This window comes from Rhinolophus sinicus, chromosome 15, assembly GCF_057876585.1.
Source record: "Rhinolophus sinicus isolate RSI-liver-muscle chromosome 15, RSI-T2T, whole genome shotgun sequence".
Classification (NCBI taxonomy): Eukaryota; Metazoa; Chordata; class Mammalia; order Chiroptera; family Rhinolophidae; genus Rhinolophus; species Rhinolophus sinicus.
Window position 1 is genome coordinate 11662296 of NC_142515.1, and position 26334 is coordinate 11688629.

Here is a 26334-nt window from a genome sequence, read left to right on the forward strand (position 1 = left end):
ATGGCTTATTTTGAGGACTTTTATTCCACGTTTCTTCATACTCTCCTCCTTCCTGTGTCTGTCATCAGTCTGTGGGCGTGTGTCGTACACATTTAGGAATATAAAGATAGTCTTATTCCATATCTTACCACACACATCAACAGAACATTGTAGTTGTAAGAGCAGCCTCGTTTCCAGGTAAGAAGTGAACCGTTTGGTGAGGTGTGTTAGCTAGGCCAGGCAACAGTCATAACTGGTAGTTTGGAAGTGTTCTTGCCGTTTCTAAGCTGCTTCCTTTCCTTCACCATGATCACAAAGCATTTCAAATTAACTTGATAGAAAGACAGTTGATGTAGGATCTTTTCCTATGTACAATTTTCCCCTTTTTACATCAGTTTTTAGGAAGTTTTGCCCCTGGGGTACAGTTGTCAGCAAGCAGTTGGTCTGGGATGGGGAGACATTGGAGGACTAGTGCTTGTATCTTCAAGGTACGTTCTCAGCTATTTGAATAAAAAAATTATAGACACCCTACTTATACTAGTTTAAAGTTACAAGGGGCTGCCATCTTTATTTTTTTGTTTTCTCTAAAAAGTTATTTATTCTTCCTTCTGTTTTGGAAATACGAATTATGCCTCATCTTCTACAGAGTTTTGTAACTCACGTTGATGCGTTTTTATAGTCAGAGTGAGGGAAGGGGTACATGTGCCCTTGCCAGTAAAAAAAAAAAAAAAAAGAGAAAAAGAAAATGTCTCCCTTCTTCTGAAAGAATAGGAATTTAACCAACATTCCAGCAGCCTTTTATATCTGACCTAGTCTCACACTGTCACCCGTGGAAGTTTCAGTGGCTGATTGGTCCTGTGGAAATTCTGATGGGCAGGGGTCTGTGGGGCTGTAACCCCCCAGCCTCGTTGGTCTGGGGCAAAAGGATGGACGTTTTGGCTCTGGGGACTCACCAGTGATTCCTCCTTACCAGTGAAATGTTTGTTGCAAATGGAGTAGGTAGTGCAGGTAAAAATTACCGTTAATTATCTTTCCAGACCATTTTTTGGTTGGTTGTCAGGTAAGTGATGATCCATATCACAGATTGTTAAAAACAAAGTTTGGATGGTTTTTCTAAATGCATACTATACGTGTTTAGTCACTTTCATCATGGAACAGCTTTAGGTTCTATGGCAATAAGTCGTGGAGAGCGGATCACCATCACCCACTTCAGAAGGGTCATCAAGTAGTCCTGACTTTAGGATTGATGTATCTCCCGCGTGCGAACACTTCCCAATCCCAAATCCCACTGGCATTTCTTAATATGGGAGGTGACTGGTTTCTTTCATCTCTTTTACAGATAATATCTTACATGTAAGACATATGTTTTATATCTATTGTTATAACAAATGTAAACAGAAAGAGAAAATAGAAACAGTGCTTATCGCTTTAAGACGTTTGAGTACTGCCTACCCACTGGTGACTGCAATCCTCAGGTGAGGTGAAGGCGAATTAAGGTGGGCTCTATTGAAATGAAAGTACTGGTCTGGTGGAGGTAATAAATCACCTCTTTGGTTAATTTAATTTAGGGGTTGAACTCAGTTGCACATGTTTGCCCTGGTTCCGTTCATTTCATTTTAATTTGTGTCACAGTTCCAGGGCATGTTCTCACACGGTCTCCCATATTTCTTGTGTGTACGCACGTATGTACCTCTGCAGAGGCTGCGTGAACACCAGTCATGTTCCTCCTCCTTGCAAATGAATTTCCCTGCCAGCTTCTCATACCCCATTGTTTGTTCTAAGCATCAGGAGAGGCAGTAGCAACCCCAAACCCAATACTGTTCCCCCAACTTAGAGAGATACCAACCAGTTCTGCCCCTGAGCCAATTTAAGTCATTGCTTCGAGAGTAAGGCCTTGGCTGTGCCCTAAGGCCCCCTGTTAGTAAAGGTCCTCGGTGTGTTTGGCAAAAACTTACAGAATATACCAGAAATCTAAACTTAACCGTGTCTCCCCGAAAATAAGACCGGGTCTTATATTAATTTTTGCTCCAAAAGACACATTAAGGCTTAATGTTCAGGGGACGTCATCCTGAAAAATCATGGTAGGGCTTATTTTCCGTTTAGGTCTTATTTTCAGGGAAACACAGTAGCCAACTCTCTCTCAGGTCAGTATATAGCAATGTGTGTAATTTTTGGGAAAAGCAAATAACTTAGAACAGAGAACCTAAATCATACAAAGCAGTTGGGCATTGTTATATCTATAGGTATATGTTCAGGTAAGTTTATTTCTGTTTCTCCTCCGCTGTACCCCCCATACTGGCTTACAAAAGAGGCTGTTCAGTCAGCCTATACATTGCATTGTTTTTAATCACCTGTTAAGTGCTGTAGTATAAATAATTGGGCACTTAATTACCTTAAGAATATTTATTCACTCGCTAAAGGGTTTGTTTATACTCATTCTTGTTGCAAAAAGGGTTGAAGGAGACCTACAAGGACATATAAGAAAAAAATTAAATTTAGAAAGAGGAGGGAACAAGGGAAAAGGGAATTAAGGTTAGGAGAGTAAGAGGGAGCTGTTTGGCTGTTATGAAAACAGTGAAGCTCTCCTACTTCTGCATGAGGTTGGCTAAAGACAACATGTCCATGCTTTCTAGCACAGGTGTGTAAGAGAAACCCAGAAGATGTACACCTGTTCCTGGCACAGAGCTCTTCTAGTGTAAGAGGTTGTTGTTTACAGAGATGTTTTGATTTGTAAAGTATGAGGTGTTTGAACTGAGTTGGCAATAAAAGTACTGGACTCGGTCATGCCCCTTCCCCAAAGTGGACAGGGGAGCTGACATACAAACAAAATCTCCATGGAAATGTGACAGCTGTCAGACAGAGTTCACAGGTATAATTTCAGGGAGAAATTCTGCATAGACTATGTATGTTACCAAACAGTGATGTGAAAAGAAGAAAAGGGGCACACAAGTTCACGTGAAGTTTTAGAGCAAAACCCATCCGAAGACCTACTTGGGAGCTAGCAGTCTAACAACACTGACGGCGCTGCTGTCCGTGGGCGTGTGCAGCCCTGTCCAGAAGAGGCTCACGCTTTGGCTGATTCCTCTCCAGCTTCTGTGGGGAAGATGGGCTGCGGGGGTTCACGCAGCTCCCCAGCCACCTCCGCTGCAGCCTCGCGAGACTCGGCAGCTGTGTCATCATCCTTGTTCAGGTCAGGAAATGTGTACCCTTCATTGAAGCCTATTAGAAAACCACACTAATCAAGTTTACTGTCTAATTCAGCGCTGCCCATTTTGTTGTTCTTTGTTACGTGGTTTAAAGGAGATCATCCTCAGAACTGCCCATCACCATTAGAAAGGACTCTAAAACCATGTAACACTGAGCCTGTTGGGGTTATACAATAACTGTGCAATACCCTTGTATTTTTCAGTTTGCTTTGTGCCCTTATACAACCTTCTGGAACATTTGCTATGCAGTGGACTTTGGGCAGTGACTTAGCAGAAAAGGAAAAGAGGAAGAATGTAATGTAGAGGAAAGGCCAGTACTCTGCATGACACAAACCATTGCCAACTAACTATTCCAAGGTAAATGACTGTAGACGAACTATTCCAGTCACCTCCGTATAGGGAGTGATGGGGTTTTATTGGCTGAGCTTTTGCCAAGATTTCCTACTCAGTCTGTTGGTGGAGACATTTGTTTCTCTAGCTTTTTAGTTCCCTGAACTTTTATTGACTACTGTCAGTGTCAGAGAGTTTCTCATTAATCTGTTAATCCATTCCGGAATGCTCAGGAGCCTGCCCTGTCACCAGGGAGGGGCTGGGCCTCCAGTTGCCAGAGTCCTATTTGATGCCCTGAAGCAGCTGTTTCCCTTGTGGCGAAGTCTGGCTGGACCTGTGACAGGTCATTAAACCCAAGGCTTAATACAAGTCAGGATGACATAAGGAAGTAAACATATGCAGGAAGAATATAACTTTACCTATTTGAAGACACAAACTCTTGTATTGCACACTAAACCATGCAAACTAACATATGGCTGCCTCCCAGATCGGTACTTACGTTAAACAAGACAAATTTGTGTTAATAATCACAATTTCTATTGGCCTCTTTTTCCTTTTTTAAATGCATATATTGAGTCATGAAGTAGGACTGCTTCTTTGCTTTCATATCCAGTAATTAGTTATGCTCCACAATATATTCTATGATATATCTCATTGAATAGATTTCATTTATAGCATCCAAGAAAATTTCTTATTTTAATTGTCAGCACTACTTAAATAATATGTACTGTTTTTCAGTATATCAATTCATTTATTCTATCTTAAAATACAAAATAGTTTTACAATGACAAAGATAGTAACTACTAGTCCCTTTAAATGTCTGCGTGCTTTGGCCATCACTGTCATAAAAAGTAAAAAAGCACATTTGCGGTGTTTCTCTCCAGTTAGCTAGTACACAGGGTGCTTCTGCCCATGCAGATTTACAGAGGTTTAATGTCATAAGTGATTGCTTCGTTTCTCTTGAGACCACAGCCTTCCCAAAGAACATTAAAATCACCATGCTGCCTGCTTAAGTAAAACGAGCTGTTTCCAAGATCCATCAGGAAAGTAAAGATCTGTCTTTAACTTGCATGGGCTGTGCAGAGAGACCTTAACTATAATTTGAACCATAACAAAAGGTAGGGTTGAAGATGCCAATCAATCAATTCTATTGAAAAGCATCACGCAGCCTATTCATCAAGAAGAACAGGGAGAGTTTTAAACATTCAGGTAAATAGATAATCCATTAAGAAAACAATGTACATTGTGGCAAGTGCCATCCTGGTTTTGTCAGCACTTATTTGTAGCCTTTGGATTCCCTTGCCCTCCTGCCGAGGGATTTCTATTCCCCTTCTTCCAATCTTTGTTCTCTTATTCATGGCTAAGTGAAAACAAAGCAAGAAAGCACAGCATACCCAGTGTTCCATTCTGGACGAGTTCTTCCTCTATAGTAAAAAGGCGGTTGTACTTAGTCACCCGTTCGCCTCGAGAAAGACCTCCCAACTTGATAAACCGGACACCGAGTCCAACAGCCTTAAGAAGGGGAAAAAACAATTTATTTTAAGTCGGGGGGAGTCACATTTTGCTTAAAGGACAGCGTCACTGTGTGCTGTTCTGGTGTTTCTTTTAACTTCGTTTTTTATCTTTACCTAAGTAAAGGGGGCCTGCTTACAAGCTGCGGGTGTCAAAAGGTAAGGACGTAGTGTGACTACATCAGACGCTTCAGGAGCCCTGAAAGCACGCTGATTTCATCTAAGAACATTTTGGCCTTTCTCACTTCGTGTTAGAAGGTGAGATTGCAAGTGCCCGCCCCAGTTACTTAAACGTGCCCATCGTTTTTTCCCAGGACTTCATTTTTTCTTTTTAAAAGTTCAGAGATTAGCTCTTTGCAAAAGGTAGCGGTCTGGGAGGAAGCAAGTGTATTTCATAAAAGGTTACATGATTCTGCCAAAGACTGCATTTCTGTGAAATACCAGTTCGTGATAAAAGCAGTGTTTGGGCAATTCTGCAATTGAGCAGCATTCAGCGCTTACCAGATCCACGAGGCTGCCATCAGAAGACTCTCCGTCTGCGCTTCCAAAGATGGCAATGTGCTTCTTACCTGCAGTCAGAGGAATTCTTTGTAGTTTTAGAGGGTACAGAAGCAATGAGCATATAGATGAGCCTCTGAGGCCAAAATATACAACTTCCCAGAGATTTAGAACTTTGCTAGAGAGAGTCAGTTATGTGACCACCTGAGAACTCTAGCCCAAACATTTGCATTTTTATTACTCTGGTTTTACCTGTTGACCCCTTTCCAGTAGCTTACATGCTAAATACTAAATGAATGCCATATTTCATCAAATTTACGACACCATTAATTAATTGTAAGATGCACTGTTATTACCACTGAAGGGAAAAAATGCTCAAATTAGATGGACACATTTCCAAGACCACAGCTGTAAGACGTGTTATCTGTGTTCAGTGTAGACAAATGCATCTTCAGAGTCAGTGGACAGTGAGTGCAAGGGTGTCACGTTCAGAGTTGACGTGCCTAAATAATGGAGTTTACATTTCATCACGTTGAATTTTGTTCCATGGAGCCTGTCATTCTGAATGCTTACTTACTAGGAGAGCAGTGTTGATAGTAGTTAATCAGCCATTTGCGGATCTCAAAGCCCCTTGAAATTTGCCAAAGGCTACAAAGAGTGCCAGCCAGAGTTCTTCTGAGAGTGACAGTGTTTGTGTTTTAAAGGCAGCTACAGCAGCACTCTGAAGTGAATGACGACTGCTGAGGGGTGGTTCATAGACGGGGGCACCCGCAGTCCCAGGGACTGCAGGCATTTATTTCATTCACCCTCGGGCACCAGCCCAGGCCCCTGGCTGCCAGTCTCACGCTGGGTCCTGCTCCAGGTCTGAGACTAGCCTTCTGCCTGGTTCCTGAGACCCACTCGTGATACTTATGTTTCAGGCACTGTGCATAAGTGAACAAGACTCCCGTGAACTCATGGGAGTTTACAGTCTAGTGGGGAACACCAGGCATCAAATAATTGTACAAATAATTGTGGCAAGTACAACAGAGACATGGGATTCTATGAGAAAGATTCAGAGCAACCAGTTAGGGGTGGAGGACGTCAGGGAAGGCACAGATGTCTGAAGAGGTTCAGTTTAAGGCAAGAAGACCCGAAGGATCAGGAGGAAACAGCACCGAGCAAAGCATTGTAGGCTGAAGGAACGGCACGCTGAAAGGCCTCAAGGTGGTGAAGAGTCTGAAACTTTGGAGGAATTAAAGTGTGAGCGAGTGGGATCACTGTGGTGTCGTGTGAAGCTGATAGGGCAGTGGCCTCATCTACACACCTTTGTGGAAGCACTCACTAAAGGGCATGACCTCCTGGACTGGGGCGGATACTGGAACTCTGTGGAACCAGCCAGTAAGCTGCATTTTGTTTCCCAGCACAAATCTCTCATAGATGGTTGGATTGCTTTTCTTCCAAGATTTATTCCATGCTTTTTATTAACTGATGTACTGCATACTTTGGGCTTCTTGTACAACCAAGTTAAGTTCATGGTAAGTCTTTCAGAACTCTACTTTTACTCACTGTCAATGAGATTGGTTATTTCCACCAAGTCAGACATCATAGTTTGATTCGTATGTTTTATGATCAGCCCACTGGATTTGGGGATGCTGATGTTTCCATCCTCTAGAAGTTTAGAGATACTTTTGGATGCACTTCCTGCAATTATGTAACACCTGGAACCAAGAGCATTGTAGATGCTGTCCCACTGTTCAGCGTCCTGGGTAAATATTTAAGAATTGATCATTATAATGTATTGAACACAATCACAAAATAACAGGAACCACATAGCACATAATCGAAGTTACACGCCTTTCTGAGACACACAAAACACTTTTCTTTTGCATCTGCAGCCGAGTGATGCCTGTACCACAGCCACACAAATTAACAAGCTTCTTGGAACAGAAACTTAGAATGATTAAATCTGAGCTTAAAGATCTAGTGAAGAAAATGTTCTTACACATTAAGTGCTATTCTCCACATAGATTCTGATGTTCTTCAAACCCAGGCTTTCCCCACCTACTGTATTATCCATCATGCTGCTATGACTGGCTGGTTAGATTTTACTGTTATTTCTGGTAAACAGACAACTGAAAGAAATCAGCCTGCAAGGACTCTAGGCCCTCATTCTCCACACTGTTATGTTTTCTTTTTGTTTATTTGTTTGTTTTTGGTGAGACCACCAATAAGAAACGAAATGCTTATTATTAAAAAAAGGATGACATTCAAAGTCTTCCCAGCCATTGTACCAGATTTCAACCTATCCCATTAGAACAGGTGCTATAAGCATATCACACTAAAAAGAGCTGTGGTCATGGCCTCAGAACAAGCATCAGAAGACAGATCTGGCAAGATCAAAGAACTGAGCTCAGCCGGCATCTTCCACAAGCACAGAGGAGCAGAGGCTGTAACTGGAAAGGTGGGACTGAGACCCTGGGGCTCCCAATGAGACCCAGCACTCTTCTGTCCCCCAAATTTAAATTGTTGAGTTCACTCAAAGAAGGTATCTGTTCAGTAGGTACATGTGATGGTTCTCAAATTCATAAAATCAAGAACTTAAGTTTTGGCGTTTAAGTGGGTTAGGAAGAGATGGTCTTCTGTGGCATATAAACAATTCTTGTCAGAATAGATTAAAAAAAGAACCTCAGTATCTCAAACCTTTCAAATATATGGCTTTGCTGCTTTTATGCATACATAGTAAATGGATTTAGATTAAAAAGCATTTGGCCTTGTTGAAGTCCTGCTTCCATGAGCACTTGAAAAGGATGTATGATGAAGCTATTGAAGCGTCAGCTAGCTCAGCATCCATCCGTTAGGTTGCTTGTAAATATACACGTAGTCCTGAAGTGCTTGGGAATGGCTTGCTTCATTCTGTAGCCAGGCACACTCCTTTGTAATTGTGTTTCTGCTATTCATTTGCTTAGTAAGTGCCTTTTCTCATCAACACCGAAATGAAGCAACTCAGCCCCAGTCCAAATTACAACACATGTCGAATGATGGAGCCAAAAGAATGAGATTTTATTCTGTGTTTTATTATAAGAATTCAAGGTGAGTCCTGTACCTCTTTCCTGAAAGGATCGATTATGGCAATGATTGAAGGGAACTTGCCGATCAGGTCCACGTACAGGTCAACCATCTCAGCTGCAGTTTTGTGTGTTCCCGTCATCACTTCATACTTGCCTTTACTCTGATAAGTGGAAGGAAGATAGTAAAGGATAAATGATGAATTCCTCAAATGTTAAAGATGTGACTCAAATCCATTTTCATGCATTTGATATAAAAATATTGTAAACAGATTCTTTTCAGGCCACCTGAGAAATCTATGCATTTTGCTTTTAATATCTGTTAAATATTCATCTGGGGAGAGCAAGTCACACCATTCCTCTTAGTGCCCCATAAGCTCTTCCCTCTGACTTCGGATAAAGCCTTCTGCACACAAACTGAGTGTAGAGTAGGAGGGCACATTTCTACATTTCTTTCTGACGTTTAGGACGTGGTGCCAGAACCCTGGCTGCTTGGGTAAATGGTCAATAACATAAATCCATAAAACAAACAATAGCAACGCAAAGCTGCCCGTGCTAGAACCCACCATCTTTCAACTCACAGGGACAAATAGCTTGTTTCCTCCACTGTGCATATTCTAACATTTGAAAGCAGGCTAGGCTTTTGAGATACTAACAACCAATATGAAATGTAAAGCGAATTATGTGAAGGCACCTCTTTCTCAGGTAGCATGCAAGTTCTAGAAGTAATAATATTGTCTTGAAAATAGAATTCCAGGGCAACCCCATTCATGGGAAGTCTGGCAAGCCCCCAAGTCTTTAAGGATAGAAGTAAACAGGCCTAAAGGACCCAGTGAGTCTCTGCAAAACATTAGCAGCTTTACTTCCAAGTCCCTTTTCAGCGATGGCACCTGGGATACTGAGGTACCAGGAGGGAGGTGGAAGGGAACAGAATGACTGTTTGAGTTGACAGTGACTTCCTGCTGCTGCTGCTACACGAACGAATGGTTCCACTGGAATTAAGCAGGTTCTTAAGAAATCCGTAATTGAAAGGATTTCATACTTTTTTTCCCCACATTAAATAGCATCAAGAACTTTTAGTGTCTATACTGCAAAGCTTTAAAATCCTATCTTGTCCGGGAGGAAATGCTAATGACTTTGAATTAAGATTACTGTAAGAATTCTCTGATATCAAGCAATATATTTTGCTGAATATAAGCAATAAATACCCATTCTACTTAGCACTAGTAGTGAGTTCTTTGTATATGTTCTTTGTATATGTTGCTGATGAAAACGTGCAATTCTTTTTCTTAATGGTATGCCTAGGAACCAATCATGTGAAGAACAGGAAATTATATTAAACATTCCTATATGTGCTTTGTTTCTTTAGAAAAGAAAGTTCTTTACAGAAGAACTTTAAGAAAGCAGCTGAAACTTAGGATTCTTGTATACTGTTCAAATTTTCCTTTGACGCTAAAAGTTAGGATCATAAATCAAAGCGGAATCCTATCTGGTCATGTTCCCTGAATTTGACATTAATTACCTAGTCACCATAAATGCATGTCAGTATACTGGGCATTTTATAAAACTCATACTCAGCATTTAGGTATTGGAAAATGGGACGTATGTGTATAAGATAGACCAGTTCTAGTAGCTTTCCTAACATAATATTTTCCACATTTAAAGGTTAATTGCTGATGCATTACCCTGTGGAAGTGAGGACTACAAAACATTTTTTTAGGGAACCTGTTTTCCATTTTCGTTCTTTTTAAAAATAACTTCCGCCAGGTAGTGTGGTCCCCAGGTAAAGTTTCATCAGTAAAGATCTCTCTTCCTAATCCAGACGGTGGATAACACTGTGATGGACTTAACTGGAATGGGATAAAGACATATTCTCCATAAACTTCAATAACTTGGAAATATTTTTATATTTAAAAAGTGAGTTACAGCAAACTCTCCAGGAACGATGTGTCTAGAAGGATTGGCCAAGTCACAGTTACAGCAGATCCACTTTTCATGACAAATTCGGCCTTTACCTACCAAATGGTTGTACTCAGCAGAACATACTAATTTGTTCAATTATTTTTCGGTAGCTCTCATGATTGCAATGTAAGCAACCCATTTTAGTCATTTTTGTTACAGAATTTCTATATATAATTATTATGACATTTGCTGTTAATTTACAAAATTAGGTATATCGTTATTCTCTGGTCATTAGCTAACATAGCTTTCTCAACTCCATTTATATATATTTTTTTTTCAAAAAAGTTATTTTAATTGTCAGTGCAATAAGACAAGAAAAAGAGATACAAGAATTGAAAAGTAAGCAATAACCAAACTATCATTATTCATAAATTATGTAATGGTGAGCATAGAAATTCAAAGATAACCTTCTTAAACTATTAGACTTACTAAGTAATGTGAGTAGAGTCAATATATGAATACTAATTGTATTTCTAGTCCCCACCCCGGAACAGTTTTAATGATATTGTTATTAATAGCATCAAAAACACCATCAACTCCATTTATATTTGGATCCCCCAAAAAAAATATTAACAAAAAAAATTAAGATCTGTTTGGAAATATATACAGATAAGCTCTTCTTTTGAGTTCTGATTTAAAAACAATGGGATCTCAACAAAAAGTAAATGTTCTGGAGTAGAAACTTACATAGTCCATCAGCTCATGTGCAGCACAGTTAATGGCCAGATGCAGATTTGTTCCCAATTCTAGCCCCAGGTTCGCACAGATTCCTTGTATTAGGAGCAGTGGCTGCTCTATGGTGTCATAAGTAATGGTTAAACAGCCAAGATGGGACATCTTGCCAGTGATGAGCTGCTGCACGATCAGAGGAAAGTAACACGTGTAAATATAGCACATTCCGGTTCTTGGAGCTTCCTGTGTCAGGCACAGTTTATAACCAGCCACAGCTCTCCAAAGACGTGCCCCTCGGATTCTCGATGAATCCTACTTCCAGGTCCCACTTATCTCTGCGTGATCCTTGGGCATATGATTGCCCTGCAGTGTCTGGGAGTAGTTTTCTTCCTCATTTTACTTAGTACCAAGGTTTTCAGGTTTGACCTGGGAACACACTTTTCTGTCTTCAGTGTGCGAAGTTATCTCTTTATTGGCTCTGCCATTGTACATGGGCTAACTTGAGCCCCAACCACCAGGTTGGTGAGACACCAGGCTGCCCCTCCCTGTAGACATCTGTCCCACTTGTCCCTAACTGCCTTCTTCCTCCAAACCTGCTCTTTCCCATGCTCCATTTTCCTTTAGCAAAATAGAACTCTTAAAACTTAAAAATGCAATCCTACTTCAGGACAGGTTTTATTTTAAAAAGGATTGAAGACTTCAGTTAATATGTAGGATGGAGCACTGAGGATGGATTTCAGTGGGAGAGTTGAGGAGCCAAATGACCCCAGGAAAAGGCAGCCATATGCTTCTCTTGCAAGGTTAGCCTTGATGTGCCTTTGTCATAAATTGCCACTATGCAATTATAACATAAATTGAAGCAATACCAGTAATTCTGAGGGCTTAAGGCGTGTGTGTGTGTGTGTGTGTGTGTGTGTGTGTACGTGTGTCAAACTCGAGCAAGCATGAACCTAGGTATAAACATCCCATTTTTACTGGTGATAGCACTAGTTAATTACAAGAACTGTGCAACATTTTTAATGTCAATGACAGGAACCTTCTATTTGGCAAAGGAATAGTTGGGGAAATTTTTGTGTATCAATTGGGGAGTTTCATTACAGAGTCTTCTGAACTATAAAAGCATCACTTTATTTGGCACTTATTAAATGCCAAGCTAGTCTAAGCACTTTACATAATGTAAGTACATACACTCCTTATGTCAACCCCATGAAGCAGGTACTATTATGATCCCCATTTTACAGAGAGTTAAGTGGCTTGGAACAGGTTTTAATTCAGGCAGTTTAGCTCCGGAGTCCATGACTCTAACTCTGGTATGGCTGCCTCTCTAGAATCTGTCATCTAACCTGTTTCTAACTGGGAAAAAAAATAGTAGTAAGGCTGATCACGGGAAGCGCTGACCTCGGTCTCAGTTTCTCTGAGCATGTAAGACAACCTACTGGAGTGAAGGGACCAGCGCTGAGATTTGGTTACTTGTTCACCATCCCCTACCCCTCTTGCAAGATTCCATGTTAGAGTGTTGTGCTCATTCTAACATGTACGGCAACTGTCAAGTATTTGACTTTCTCTTTCTCTCCCAATTTTGAGAAGGAACTTACTTTTTTATCTGTACCAAGTCCTCTCCTTCCTTTACTGGCCCCTCTGGCTGATGACTTCAGGAGAGTAAGTCCCTGACATCAGACTAGAGAGTGCAGACTTAATAGAGCAAATATCACACATGTGAGCAACCTTTATCCGTTTGCATTTCCTCCAGGGTTCATATTGGTTGTCCTAACTATATGGTTGAAAGTTGAGGCATGTAAGAGGTGTATCTATCAGAGCACCCACAATCACCAGTGACCAACTGATCAAGAGCAGCGGGTCTCCCACGGCTCTTTTAGCCAGGGGGCCAATTTTCACAAGGAGAACTGTGTGCCAGCCTCTCTTGGCAAAGTCTGAGATCTGGCAGTGGTTCATTGGCAGTGGTGCCGCAGTGCCTTTGGGGACCAGATGTAAGGATGTGGCTATCTTTTTGTGCCTCTTCTTTCTTTGCTAGTAGTGAACATCTAAAACATGCTATATGGCTTTCAGCTACTGAATGAGAGATTCAACTTCCTGAACTTCACCTATAGGGTTTCACATGTAATCCTCTTACTCATAAATGCATCTCCAAGCCCTCTGAGATTTCAGGTGGCCATTACAACCGCCGGCAGAGATGGCCCGGCAGCCTGTGGCCAGAGAGGTGGGGGCCGAATGATATTTCACCTCTCAGGTTGCCAGGCTTAGTGCTTGGAGCAGAATCACCATGTACTTTCCACGTGTGTGAGCCCTGGTCCTGAGCAGAATGACTACAGGAGAGGCAAAGGGACAGGGACTGTATAAATGCACTGTGTCATGTAGAAGTGTGGTAAACAAACACAATATACTTACTTGGCCTCTTTTGCCTCCATTATGCCCTTTCTTCGGCTCTGTCTTTGGAGGCGGGGGCTGTGGGACAGAAAATAGAGACATATCACTTGGCATTTTTAGATGTGTCTGTGGGGGCAAAGCTCAGGTCTTCTGACCTGTCCATTGCTCAGGGGCCTGGCCAGTCACACTGTGAATCACACACACACACACACACACACACACACACGCACACACACACACTCAGGGACCATGTCAGCCACTCCCTGTTTTTATAAACCCTAAACTATTTCTCAAATTCAGGTACATGTTCCCTTTAGTTCATCCTTGTATTCTGCCTCCAAACATATATTTGGGATAAATATATATACCCCAATATATATATATTTGTTTCCATAGGCCAAACATATTGGTTCGAATATGTTCAGGGTACAAACACTTTCTCCTGCAAGGTAGATTTTGACTTTTAGAAACAGCCATAGGTCATTAAATCTGGTGACTGTGGTGCGTGTAAAGTCACTGGAGATTGAAAGCAAAGATATTTCCCAAAGAGCCGTTCCCACAAGTTGGGGTTACTGGTAAGGATGCACTTAGATGCCCAGCTTTTACTGGCTCTAAGCTGGAGCATGTTTGTCAAGAAGCAGGATGGTTCCCACTCAAGTATATGCAAATAGTTACCTTACTCTTTTCTCTATGGAATCAGCTGAACTTTCTATCCCCTGGTAACAATAGCATAGGAACAAATCTGTGTGCCAGGCAAGAGAGACAGTAGTGAACCAGACAGACCTGGGCACTGCCTCAGGGATCTGTCTAGTGAGACAGTGTGGTGAGATGCGGGTTATAGACAGAGAAGATGGGGCGTAATGGGGAGTTCAGAGCAAGGGGACTTCAGGGAAGGGGGCTCTGAAGAAGCTTATACGTGGGTGATTCGTGGGTGTGCTGATCCCTCTGGGGAGAGAGAAATACATGTGTGGCCAGAGCGGAGGGAGTGGGGCCTTCCTGAGGAAGCCTGAGAGCTAAAAGCGAAAGCCTCAGGCCGGGTTTCCCAGCCTTGGAACTACTGACACTGGGCTGGATAATCCTTTGTTGGGGTAGGTGGTGGTGGTGGGGGGCCCTGCCTTATATACTGTAGGCTGTTTAGCAGCATTCCTGATCTCTGCTTACTCGATGCCCGTAGAGCCCCTCCCTCCAAGCTGGGACAACCCAAAATGTCTCTAAGCATTGTCAAATGTCCCTCGGGTAGAATCGCTATCCATTGAGAACCACTGCTTTACAAGAATAGATTGATACATTTTACTGTGTCAAAATTTAAAAAGAAAAAAATTCCCTATGATTCCATAAATATGTAGTTAAAAGGCAGGCAACGTGATAAAGGAAAATATGTGTAACATGTAGAAAGGATTGAAGCCTTTGTTACACAGTAAAAAGAAATTCTCGATGTCAGTTTTTAAAAGATGAACACTCAATAAAAAGAACAAAGCAATCTGCAGAGTGATTTGTGCAGAATTTCTACTATTTTAAACACAAAACACTATATATTTATATGTGTGTGTGTCTGCGTGTGTAAATACAAAAGAAAGGCTGGAAAGCCACACACTAAATTTTTAACAGTGGTAACCTGTAGAGAAGGGACCGGGGACTGAGCGTGGTGTTGGGTAGGGGTGGGGAGTTGGGGTGGGGGCGTTGGCTATCTCTACCAGTATTCGAATTTTTACAAGAGCATGCATGAGCTACTTGTATAATAATAATAAAAACAACAACAATAAAACATTTGAAAGTCAGGATGAGTGCACAAAGCGCAAATTTCCTGAATATCCTAATATCCTAAGCCGGATTTCCTCCACCTGCTCTGACGACCACTGTGTACTGCTGTACTGCTATGCCACCTCCTGCTCTGAGCACATGGCTTATATTCAACTTGTTCGCTCCGCACACTCTCCCCATCTCATACCCATTTTATAGATGAAGAACCTGAGGCAGAGAGCTTATGTAATTGGCCCACGGTCACACCACTGGTAAGGGGCAAAGCAGAGTGCAAGATCAGGCTTAACTTGTCCAAGTCAGAGTCTCTAGAGACTGGTCACCCATAAGGCAGTTGGCCTCCTGAAAAAGTGCCACAGAAACTGGCTCCAGGCTGGTGATTAAAGCAATTCTGATCAACTGTAGGGCTTGGGCCCCAGCTACCACTCCCCCATTACCACGGGGTGGGGTGGGAAGTCTGGTGCTTCCTAATCAGTAGCTTAAAAGCCTCACACTCAATGAATGTGGGATCCTGGATTGGATCTAGGAACAGCAAAAGGACATTAGTGGAAAAAGCAGTGTAATTTGAATAAAGTCTAGAGTTATTAGTAATGTTGGTTTTGACAAACGTACCATGGTAAAACTGGGTAGAAGTGTATCTGGGGACTCTCTTGTACTATCTCTGCAACTTTTCCATAAATGCAATATTATTCTAAAACAGAAGTATATATACGTATACGTATATATGTGTGCATACGTATATATCCATGGCAGGGTTTAGGCCAGGAAAAGGACCCAATCCCAGAGACAAGGATTGGATCCCTCTCCTGGCCTCAGCCCTGCCACATCACTGAACGTTGCCCACACCCCTCCAACCCGGTTAGAATAAGATGGGACAACTGGTGACTCCTACAGCTGCCTGTCATCCTGACTGTGACTTTCCCCTCCAGGGCTGCTTGGCCAAGGGCAATTGCCCAACACCGGAATTCTAAGCACTCTGTGCTTTAACCATTACACCAAACTGCCTCTCACTTCCATGGTCCAAATCCTTTCTTTCTTTGCAATTCCTAAAGAATGATCCTAGGATAGAGCCAGCTGCCTCAGAAATCAAAATGAGATGGTAAAGTACCATTAGAACCTGGACCCAAAGCCAGTGAGGAATGTATAAGCTTGGCTCTCGTATGGGAAACCCAAAGCAAATTAATACATTTTTCATATCGATAACAACACCATTAATTTAATTCCATAATGAACTGTAATTGTACTAGAAGGTAAGTGTCAGTAAATAAATACCACAGATTCTCTTTACATACCATTTCAATTGTTTTGTTAATTTGTTTCTGAATTTCCATAAGCATCTCCACACCCTGTAAATAGAATAAACATGATTTTCCACAACTGCAGGCTAGAAATTTAAAACGCAAAAACTTACACCATCCTTGGCTGTTTCTAACTCAAAGTATCTGGAGGGTCCCTGATAAGGCACCCCGCTTAGTGGGTGATCTGGTCTGCTATCAGAAGAGCAAATGTTCATTTTCAGCCCTCAGTTTGTATTTGGTGAAACATGAATGGAGGTTCTTCTTCCTCACTACCCTCTCTTCGCTGTTCAGAACTGACTGATTCAGTTGGCTGGATCAAGTTAACTTCATTCTCTTTCACGGTGTCTTGACGGACCTTCTTGCAATAAGCGTTACAGGTCACCCAGGGATTCTGCACGATAGTGTTTGAATGAGTATAAACCCACTAGCACTTACAAAGCAGAAAAGTGTATTCTGATGACAGTGGGACCTGCATACGAAGACAGATAAAGAACAGCACGCCGAATGCTCTGGTACCCACACGTCTTAACTACGGGAAAGATCGTGGCGCCAGGATCCAAACAGGATCTGACAGATGGTGAGCCAAGTATAAACCCTCGTCTTCCATATTGACAAACTGCAAGGTAAGGATTATTCTCTTCCAATAAGAATTCTTCATCACAGATCATCTTGAGAGTTAAAAAAAAAATCATGATTTTCACTAGCTTCCAACAAATATCACTCAGTTATCTCCAGAGGGGCGAGAGCTACTTGTACTTCTGAAAACATCCCCTATAAATTAGTTCTCCCTGCGGCCTCATTGGTAGAGTGTTTCAAAAGGATTTAAGCCAAACCCATAAGGATGTGACTCATTCAGGACACTGAAGAACATACAAACCCTTCCATACCACTAAGTAGTAAAGAAGCAACCTAGGTTCCTTCCCTACGTATGCGTATTACATAATCAGGCACTAAACTTCTTTTATGTGCCCGGCAATCTGCCATCTCCAGGCCCTGGATTCTACCTGGACAGAATGGGATGCTAGGAAGGTGCCAGCTTCCTCTTATTGCTGCCGTAGTGCATAGATTAGTAAGTGAAGACAGCTTAACGCCCCCCTCAAACAACCTTCCAGCAATATCAAGGGCTGAAAAGTGACTCACACGTGGCTTCTCTGTGAGTCATCAGTTCAAGTCAGAGTTGGAATGAAGGAGAGCTCTAGGGTGGCCTAAACAGTGTTCCTTTGTGTTTGAGGTCTTGCTTCCCTCCCTTTTCCCTGATTGCCTAAAATATGTCTTCTCATTTTATATATAATTCCCTCTCTCTTGGTGTCAAGAGATGATGGCCATGCTGCCACAGAGTATAGTTTTTTTTTTCAGAAAAAGTAAGTTGAAATAACATAAGTACTTGTTTGGCTGTTAATCCAGGATGAGGTATACAGATCACTTCTTTCATTAAATTCAGCTTCCCAGGCGATGACTTCCCACAGCTGACCAGAGATACCATCAGCGAAGGTATAGCTAGCTTTGTTGGCTGCTCCTGAAACAGGGAAAACGAGAAACATGGTTCCTTCATACTGAGACACGCATGGGTCCTCGTGATGAGATGTAACGGATACGAACCTGAGGATGCTTCAGTAATGCGATATTGACGTACAGCGGATTACTGCCCAGCAGGGCACTGGTTTTGGCTACAGCCAGTGACACAGCCCCGATGGCCATGCTGCCACAGAGTACAGGTTCAACAGGTTCTGGCGGTATCATAGGTTTCTCCGTAAGGGTATCCTTCAGACCTGGGGGGAAAATATTGACAAAAGATTCCTTTCTAGGAAGTTGGACCATAAGAAAACTATATATTTTTTAATGCTTTACTTACAGATATGAAGGCCCAGTACAAAGAAAGGTTGAACATTTGAGGCTGGGAAGAATATATTCTCCACCTCAACCCCCAAGAAGTGTTCTGTTTGATTTCATTTACTACTCCCTGATGCTCAAATCCTTAGGCATGGATTTTTTTCCTAAGAAATTTTAGAACGTTTAGTATTAACTCCTTCACCCATCAATACTGTTTCCCACATTCACATATAAGGAAACAATGGCTTAGAGAGGTTAAAAGACTTGCCCAATAATTATCAGAAAATGAATGGAGAGAGGATTTGGATAGTTTTGCATCCTGAATCCCTTCTTCTTCGATACTCCACCATAGCTGTTGCATATGCATCTTGATGTTGAACATCTCTTCATGCATATGGCTAACCAGTTACCTTTTCTCTCTAACCCCCAACTAATGCCTTTTCTTTTAGAAATGCCTTCCAGATCCAACTGTCCACCGAGAATCCGTCCATGTCTTTCATTCTCATATGTTCTCAGGCACCCGGTTTGATCAGGTACCACGGAGTCTGTCATAAATCTCTAGTGCCCCTCCAGACCTCCCCTTCCCCAGCTACTGACTTGGGTCAAGTAGGTAAGATAAATGGAATAAGATGTAAGCACCTACCACACAGTGAATGCTTAGCAAATGACTGTCTCCTCGTACTTCTTCCCTTCTCTTACGTTCCAAGTTCTGTCGGTTAAAAGCAACTGCCAAATGAACATCCATTCGTGGTCTCTACCTATACTTCAGTATCGGCTATCCCCACCCTCCCAAGAGATTGGTCTAACATAATTCTTTTGCCTTGGGCAACTCTCCTTCCCATTCTAGGCTTCAGTGTCTGAATCTATGAAATAAGAGACTTTGTCTCCACAGTCTCATTGGTCCCTTTCTGGTTCTGGTGCTTTCTTAGTCAATGGAACTCACTTTTATTGGGTATTTAGTTTGCACCTGGCATCGTACCAGGCACTGGCAGTGCTGCGTTGAACCAGGCATGATTCATGGCCTCAAGGAGCATGTTCTAGCTGGACAGACACACAGAACACTGTTCCATTACTAGCAGCAGCTCCAGAATTAACATGCTGGAGGGGCTGAGGTTAGCAATCTCCTGGAAGCAAAGGGCCATGACAATTCTGATTCTTTGCTTTAAGATAGCAAAGGTTTCCAAATAGAATGTTCATTCATATGTTACATAGGCCTGAGAAAATGTCAGTTGTCCATATCAAAGGATATCATTAATCTTTAAAACGTAGTGTGGCTTCTTGATGAATTTTGAGGGGCAATTAAAGGTCCCCCATGCTACCCTGTGCCCAGCATTGCCACTATTCAGTGCACTTTGTTTAGCAAGTGCTCACCTCTGGGTAAGAAATATTTTTATCTTACCAAAAAAAAAAAAAAAGGAAAAAAATAAAAAGGAGGCTGGGATGGGGTAAAACCCTGACAGTCCAGCATAGAAGCTTCAAGCAGGAAGTGGCATGAAGGATGGATGGTACCTGGTGAGCCCAGCCCAGGTCTAGCAAAAAGTCTCTGACTGAAAGGCAGCCCAAGCTTCCAACTTTTTTCCTCATGCATTTCTTACTAAAGGTTCTGCCAGATGATAAGCCACAGACCTTGTTTTGGTCCTTTTTTTTTTGCAGGAGGAGGAGGAGGTGGTGGTATTAGGGGTAAAGGTACAGGCACTGTGGACTCTTCCAGGCTTTTCTCCAGTTCTTTTCTCTCCTTATCTTCTTGTACTTTATTTTCAAAGAATGTCCTTAATGGCAAGAAAATGCAGCTTTTAATGGCATATTTAAGAATATCACTTGTAATTTTGGTCATGTTTGACTGCTGACCCCAATATGTTTCAATAATTAACTTTACTTTTTAGCTACTTAAGAGCATAGTTTCAATTTCCGAGGCCAAACATAATGACGTTATTATGAAACTATTCAAGAACTGAAGTTCGTTTTGGCCTGAAATAAATGTTTAAAGATTTCAGGTGCTGATTGTAAAAAAAAAAAAAAAAATCACGTGAGCTCTGTTTCTATTTTTAAAGTAAAATTTGATATTTTAACTTGATTACGGGCTACTGGATTTTCTTTTTCAATAAATGACCATCAGAAGAAAAATGAGTCAAGAATAGACAAGGAATTATATAGCACTGTGTGCAAGGCTTTTTTCTTTTTTTGCAGGGGAGGTGGTGTGGGGCTTAGTATAAATAGTTAAAAAAAACTTTTGCGAAATCTCAGATATAAATACATAAAATTTCAGTCCCCAGAATGAAAAGAGGCTAAAAGCTTCCGTAGACAGAAAACAAGCCAACAAAGAACAAAGGTATGGGACTCAGATTTGCATTAGACTTACTAATAATCCAGAGGCCAGTAGGGCAGTGCCTTTAAAGTACTGACAGAAATTGATTTTAAATGAGAATTCTATACTCAGCTAAACTGTCAACCATGAGAGCAGAGTGCTGACATTTTCACGCATGTTAAGAACTGAAAAACTTTACATCCTACGTACCCTTTGTCATCCTTAATTTTAAAGGATGTAATCTAGCAAGTCAAGAAAGAGGAAGGTAGGGGATCCAGGCAGTAGGAGAACAATAAAGGGATGCCTAATGGCATTTCTGTAGTAGGCCTAGAGAGGCACTAGTCCAGATGGGAGGTTTGGGGAGGGAAAGCTCCAGGAAAAATCAAATGTATAGAGTAGAAGGTAGCACTGAGAACTTGGGGGAAAAAACTAAGGACATGGTCATAGCAGATAAGACACCCACAGAAAAACAAATAAGTAGACTAGCATTCAGAAACCAAAAACTATTCAAAAGAGTTTTTTTGGGTTTTTTTGACAAAGGTCATGATCTAACTCTGAAGCAAACTAAAATGTGATGTTATGTACAATTAAGCAAGTGATGAAAGTTAAGAAAGAGAATCCAGTTGACATTTGCCTGGCTCAGAGGGTTGTGGCATTGGACCTGCACAAAAGGAAAAATAATGCTACCCTAACTTAGTTGGGCACTGAACAACACTTACATCGCCCCAGTAAGTACTTCCTTGGTTCTCAAATGTTAGAGTCAGCCTATAAAGACTTGGCTGTGTCTGGAGGACAGAAAATAAACATGACTACGTAAAAGGATAGGAGACACTCATGGGAGGCACATGAGGAGGTGGGGAGCGAAAAGGAACATCATCTCAATTCTTAATTATTTTCCTGAGAAACTTTTTACTGAATCCTAAGAAAGCTCTATGCGTGAAAAAGAGGCTGCAAGTCCTTATGTAGCCTGACACAGTAAAATTTTAATAACAGGGTTTTCAAAAGAGAACATTTTAGGCTATATTGTGCTGCTTTTAGCATATGTTTCCTATAGATATGACAGACCGGTTTCATTGGCAGGTGAAATGGAAAGAAAGCGGATGTATATGTATTTTAACTAGACACTTATATTTCAAAGTGGAAGATTTACCTGAGCACCTGATCCACTTGAGCCTGGTTGGAGGGTGCTATGCCCTGAAGCTCCTGGGTGATGGTTTCGTTGACCCACTGTATAGCGGTGCTGACAGCATCAGACCGTTCTACTTCCTCTGCTTCAGCTAGCTCAGGGAAAGTAGTCTCATGGACTTCAAAGTGGGTCGCGATCACCACAGAACATATATTCTGAAAATAATACAAGCGTGTTCTACATTTTCTCTACCTCTCGCAGAAAATAGGAAATTGAATGTGTCTGGCTTTTAATGTGCCTACTTTCTCACCAATTTCAAAGGGAAAATGAGAATATATAATTTCTCTTGAGGTATTTTTTTTATAGATATTAAAATACTGTGGAACTCAACATCAAGGAACATTTAAAATTATTACCTTGTTAAAATCCCCTTAGAAAAACCTTACATTGTACGGCATTTTTATCACTACCTCTCCAATAAATAGCTAAAAGGATACAAACTTATTTGATCATAATTATTTTCCTCCCACAGAGTGTAGCAAAATTATTTCTAACAACAAATATGTAGCAATTAAAGTGAATTATTAAAATTATGAAAATGCATTTTTCTTTATGTAGATTGGTCTATAGTCTACAAATCTATGGAAATTTATATATAAAAATATGAATCTATAAACCTGTCTGCAGATTTATGGAACCCATCACATTATTAATAGGATTTTAAAACTATTTTTGCCTCATTTCCATTCTCCATCTTGGATCATCTTCATGTTGGCTTGTCAAGTCTATACCATATGACACTTAAACAAAATAAAGCCATCATAGTTGATTGTATAAATCATACTTTTGTACGTGTGTGTGTATTTCACAAACAGTGAATTTCAAAACATTTCTCCACAGTTCAGACAATAAATGCAGTGGGGTCAGGATGCAGTGAGGAATACATTTAAGCTGCCTCGTACCTTGGGAAAATTTTGAATGGTGCAGAATATTTCCACTTGTAGGGTGGGAAGCCCCAGTCCATCTAGTACTTTCTTCCCCACAACTCTGCATATGGTGGGAGGCTTTGCAAGTTTAGAAAAGCAGTTTGCCTTCAACACAGAAAAACAAAAATCAGAATACCACCTTTATCTTTAAAAGGACATCCACATTTACTCTAGTTTCTACTAAACCTCACCCTGAATGTTCTCCGTGCTGGGATTAGTCTTGTAACTCTCCGAGAATTGCCCTGCCCTCACACACTGAGATTTGGATTTAGCCTGATCCCGAGTTTCTGGTATATGGGGCAATTTGTTGTCTTTTTACCTCTCAGTAGAAACTCATGTGCATTTCTTAATTTAAAGGTCCTGTGTCACTCTTTTGCTGGCCCTAACCTATCCTTCTGTCCAAGATACTGAAGTCGATTGGTCTCTGGAACAGTGTGATGCATTCAAACTCAAGGAACTTTAAGTGGGCCAGTGTGCATTCCTCCCAGCAAGGCGTCTGATGTTTTCATGGTGAAGCCTTGTGCAGAGGCTGTATTGCGCTGACCACCAGTTCATGCACAGAATTCAAACAGGATTATTGGAACCTTAGTAATAGCAGTTTCATTGATGTGGAAAAGCAGAAGCTATTTGGAAGTGATCCAAGAAAAAGATGGAAGAGAATGAAGCTGAGGGAGAAAGCCCATTCAAGAAGCCTGAGTGACGAGATTTAAGATGGTGTTTCTACCCAGAGGAGCAGGAGCTAGGAGAGAAAGAAGAAGGGAAAGTAAAGGTACACCCTCTTCACCCTCTTTATCACCAGATGTATTGGGCTCTTTATTTAGCATACCAGGGCTCTGATCTTCCGGTGCAAATTCCAGGGACCTCAACCTACGTCATAGGTCATCTAACACTCATCAGTAACGTGCCCCAGCAGAACTGAAGCAATTTTCAAGCCATCCATGCATTGAAGGATGATGGTTTGTATGTTACAGAACATCCTTTCTCAACTGTCTCAACAAGATGGTTTTGAACCCTGTAGACACATCTCGTGATTCATGACAGCAGTTACATACTCTGGAGTTGTCATATTGCCTTTCCCTAGTGCCAATTCCTGCCAGTTCTAACCACACAGCCTTCCAGAAGTCAGGTATAGGTTAGTACTTAAGGAACTGGAAGTGAGCAAATGCTTGCCTTTCTTTCACCTGCTGATTGCTTAAGGCTAAGGTTTGTGCCAGAAATCTCACTGGGGACAGGGGCTAGGGAGGTGATGTGAAAAGCCCCCTGCTCTTCACGGGAGCTCACGACACACGCAGGACATGCTATAGGAATGCAGAAGGACGATTCGTCTGCGGCGAAGTGGGTAAGACTTTGATCTGAATTTGAAGTTTAGGTAGGAGGAGCGGGTCAGGTGGGGACGGGCTTTCCGAGCTTCATTTGAGTGAAACCTGGAAGCAACGCGAGCGGGCTGGGTATGCGGCCCCGAGGTTGGCCGAGGCCAAGTTGTAGCGAATGCCAAGGCGTCCATCCCCTGGTCAACAGGAGGCCGCTGAAGGTTGGAAAGCTGAGCTACGCGGTGTTAAGGTGTGTTTAAAACGACAACTGGCAGCCGGGGCAGGTCCGCCCAGAGGTAGCGAGGACGCCTGCCAGGCCTTGAGTTGTCGCCGTAGCTCCAAATCCGCTCAGCGCCCACTTTCCTTTAGCCGCTTCCTGTCCACCACTTTCTCTCTAGAAATTTCCCGGTCCCAGGTTCTCGCTCGGCTTCTTCCCATCGGGGTCGTCTTTCCGCACGACCACCGTGCGGGACCCCGGCGGCAGCGGCGCGCGTGCGCGGCCTGCGGCGCAGGCGCACGGAGTTGCCGCAGCGCTGGGCGGGGGGAGGAGGGCTGGAGGGAAGAGGGTGCTCGTCCCAGGTCCCTACCAGGTGCCCGTAGACGTCGGCAGGCTGGAGGTAGAAGGTGGAGTTGAGCAGCTCTTCCAGCCTGCGCGGGACGTCGTTCTCCCGGTAGTACTCCAGAGCCTGCTGCTTCAGCTTCTGCAGCTCCCTAGTGGTCCCGCAGCCGCGGCCGCCGCCGTCTTCCCCCATGGTAGGAGATTTAAGGTTACCGCGGGGGTTAGCCTGGGGGCCCGCGAGCGTCCTCCCCGTCGCTAGGCAACGCAACGAGATTCCACCCCAGATCTCGCGAGGGTCCGGTCCCGCGTTGCTCCCGCAGCCAGAGCTGCGAACCGCTCCTCCGCCCTCCTCCCTCCTGCTCCCCGAGGGATCGGGCATGTCGACTAGAGCTCCCTCGGCGTCGTTATTCATCACTTTCCCCAACGTTTTCCAGATAGGGAAATAGCGATCTCAGGTAGCGCTTTTTGTGGAAGCGTGGGAGCGTTAGACGCGGCTTTCAGGTGTGGACTCGAGCCTGGCTAGGCTGCTCGGTTCACCGTGGCCCAGGGACTCCTGGCCATCGGCATTCCCCACCCATCCCCTCGTCCCTCGCGGCCGTGAGCTCCTTAGGGTGCCGAGGGCGGCCCGTGCAGACCCACTCGTCTGGGAGGGATGTGAGAACCGAGGGCATGTTCACTAAGCTGTGGAGGTTGCAGGAATTCATTCATTCAGCCGATACGGAACTACCTGCCCTGAGCCGAGCAGTGGGCTGGCTGGGCATACTGCGATGTCCTGGAGACCAGTACATATGCGCCCTCCCCAGGGAGATTAGTGGGGGTGAAATCAGTGGTAGGAAAAAAACGGTGTGGCCGAAAAGATTTGGGGTGAACCTTAAGGGATGGTTATGGTTCCTAGGCCCAGGGGAGGAGGTGCTAGAGCCAAGACTCAGAAGTGGGAATGGAAGACCTGTCACTGGGTCACGTCACCTCTCCAGAACCTTCACAGGCTGCCCGCATCCTGCCATTATAAATACAAACTGCCTGCTTGGCTTCCTCGCACCTGCCAGGTGTCAGGTACAATCATAGGACTCCTTAAGGTGCTCCCCCTGCTCTAGATGCTAATGCTGCAGGAGTGGGCGGGGCTGCACACGGGGGTTCTTGTGCTATTCTTGCCTGTTTGTGTTCCCGACCTAAGCAGATCACTTAAAATATCTATGCGGCACTTTGCTCATCTGGAAAACAGAAGCTTGCCTACTCTACAGTTAGGATAGAATGAGAAAGTGAGTGAGAAATCACTTTGAAACAAGATAGTTATGTTCAATGGATGCACGTAGATGTATAAAAATATTTGATTTTATTGTCGATGAAAGAACGCCCCGCCAAAGAAAAGGTCTTATAATAGTCTATTTGAGCCAAACTGATGACAACTGCCAGGAAGCAGAATCTCAACAGATTGAGAAAATGCTCAGGAGAAGGAGAGTTTTGCAGTTTATTTTATGCATAAGGAGGGTTCCATGAAATTTCATTAGTGGTAGATTAAGGGGGCGGGGAAAAAGCAAAGCAGGGAAATCTCAGAGTGGAAAAAAAGCAAAA

General features: G+C 42.7%; 2 protein-coding genes across 7 annotated transcripts in view; one reads left to right on the forward strand and one right to left on the reverse strand.

Moving 5' to 3' along the window:
* Window positions 1–22: 22 nt before the first annotated feature.
* Window positions 23–25013, reverse strand: ENO4 (enolase 4). 3 transcript variants are annotated; one of them, XM_074338992.2, is made up of 15 exons: window positions 24791–24987; window positions 22870–22998; window positions 21932–22122; window positions 20103–20245; window positions 18246–18415; window positions 18031–18162; window positions 16641–16694; window positions 13612–13668; window positions 11221–11388; window positions 10257–10421; window positions 8610–8735; window positions 7073–7268; window positions 5528–5595; window positions 4910–5027; window positions 23–3198 (listed from the first exon to the last, which is right to left on the reverse strand). In XM_074338992.2, the coding sequence occupies exons 1-15, from the start codon at window positions 24953–24955 to the stop codon at window positions 3044–3046; spliced, it is 2037 nt and encodes a 678-aa protein (XP_074195093.2). In that variant the 5' UTR covers window positions 24956–24987; the 3' UTR covers window positions 23–3043. The 3 variants fall into 3 exon arrangements, with proteins under 3 accessions (XP_074195093.2, XP_019580810.3, XP_074195094.2); XM_019725251.3 differs by lacking the exon at window positions 10257–10421 and having other exon boundaries at window positions 24791–25013; XM_074338993.2 differs by lacking the exons at window positions 10257–10421; window positions 11221–11388.
* The window catches only part of HSPA12A (heat shock protein family A (Hsp70) member 12A), a 143743-nt gene continuing 141622 nt past the window's right edge, over window positions 24214–26334 (forward strand). Inside the window, exon 1 of one of the 4 annotated variants that reach the window (XM_019725245.3) lies at window positions 24214–24232. Coding sequence is in view for 2 of the 4 variants with exons in the window: in XM_074338990.2 (XP_074195091.2) it covers window positions 24382–24453 (72 nt within the window). In the remaining 2 variants the exon portion in view is untranslated. Of the gene's footprint in view, window positions 24233–24331; window positions 24454–24816; window positions 24957–26334 lie in introns of those variants that run through there. The other 3 variants (XM_074338990.2, XM_019725244.3, XM_019725246.3) reach the window with 3 other exon arrangements.

Coding starts and splice junctions, on each gene's coding strand:
- ENO4 (XM_074338992.2), bottom strand. CDS start 24,955: ATGGGGGAAGACGGCGGCGGCCGCGGCTGCGGGACCACTAGGGAGCTG. Junction 22,123..22,869: donor CCATTCAAAATTTTCCCAAG/GTACGAGGCAGC, acceptor TATTATTTTCAG/AATATATGTTCTGTGGTGAT. Junction 18,163..18,245: donor CATTACTGAAGCATCCTCAG/GTTCGTATCCGT, acceptor TCCCTGTTTCAG/GAGCAGCCAACAAAGCTAGC.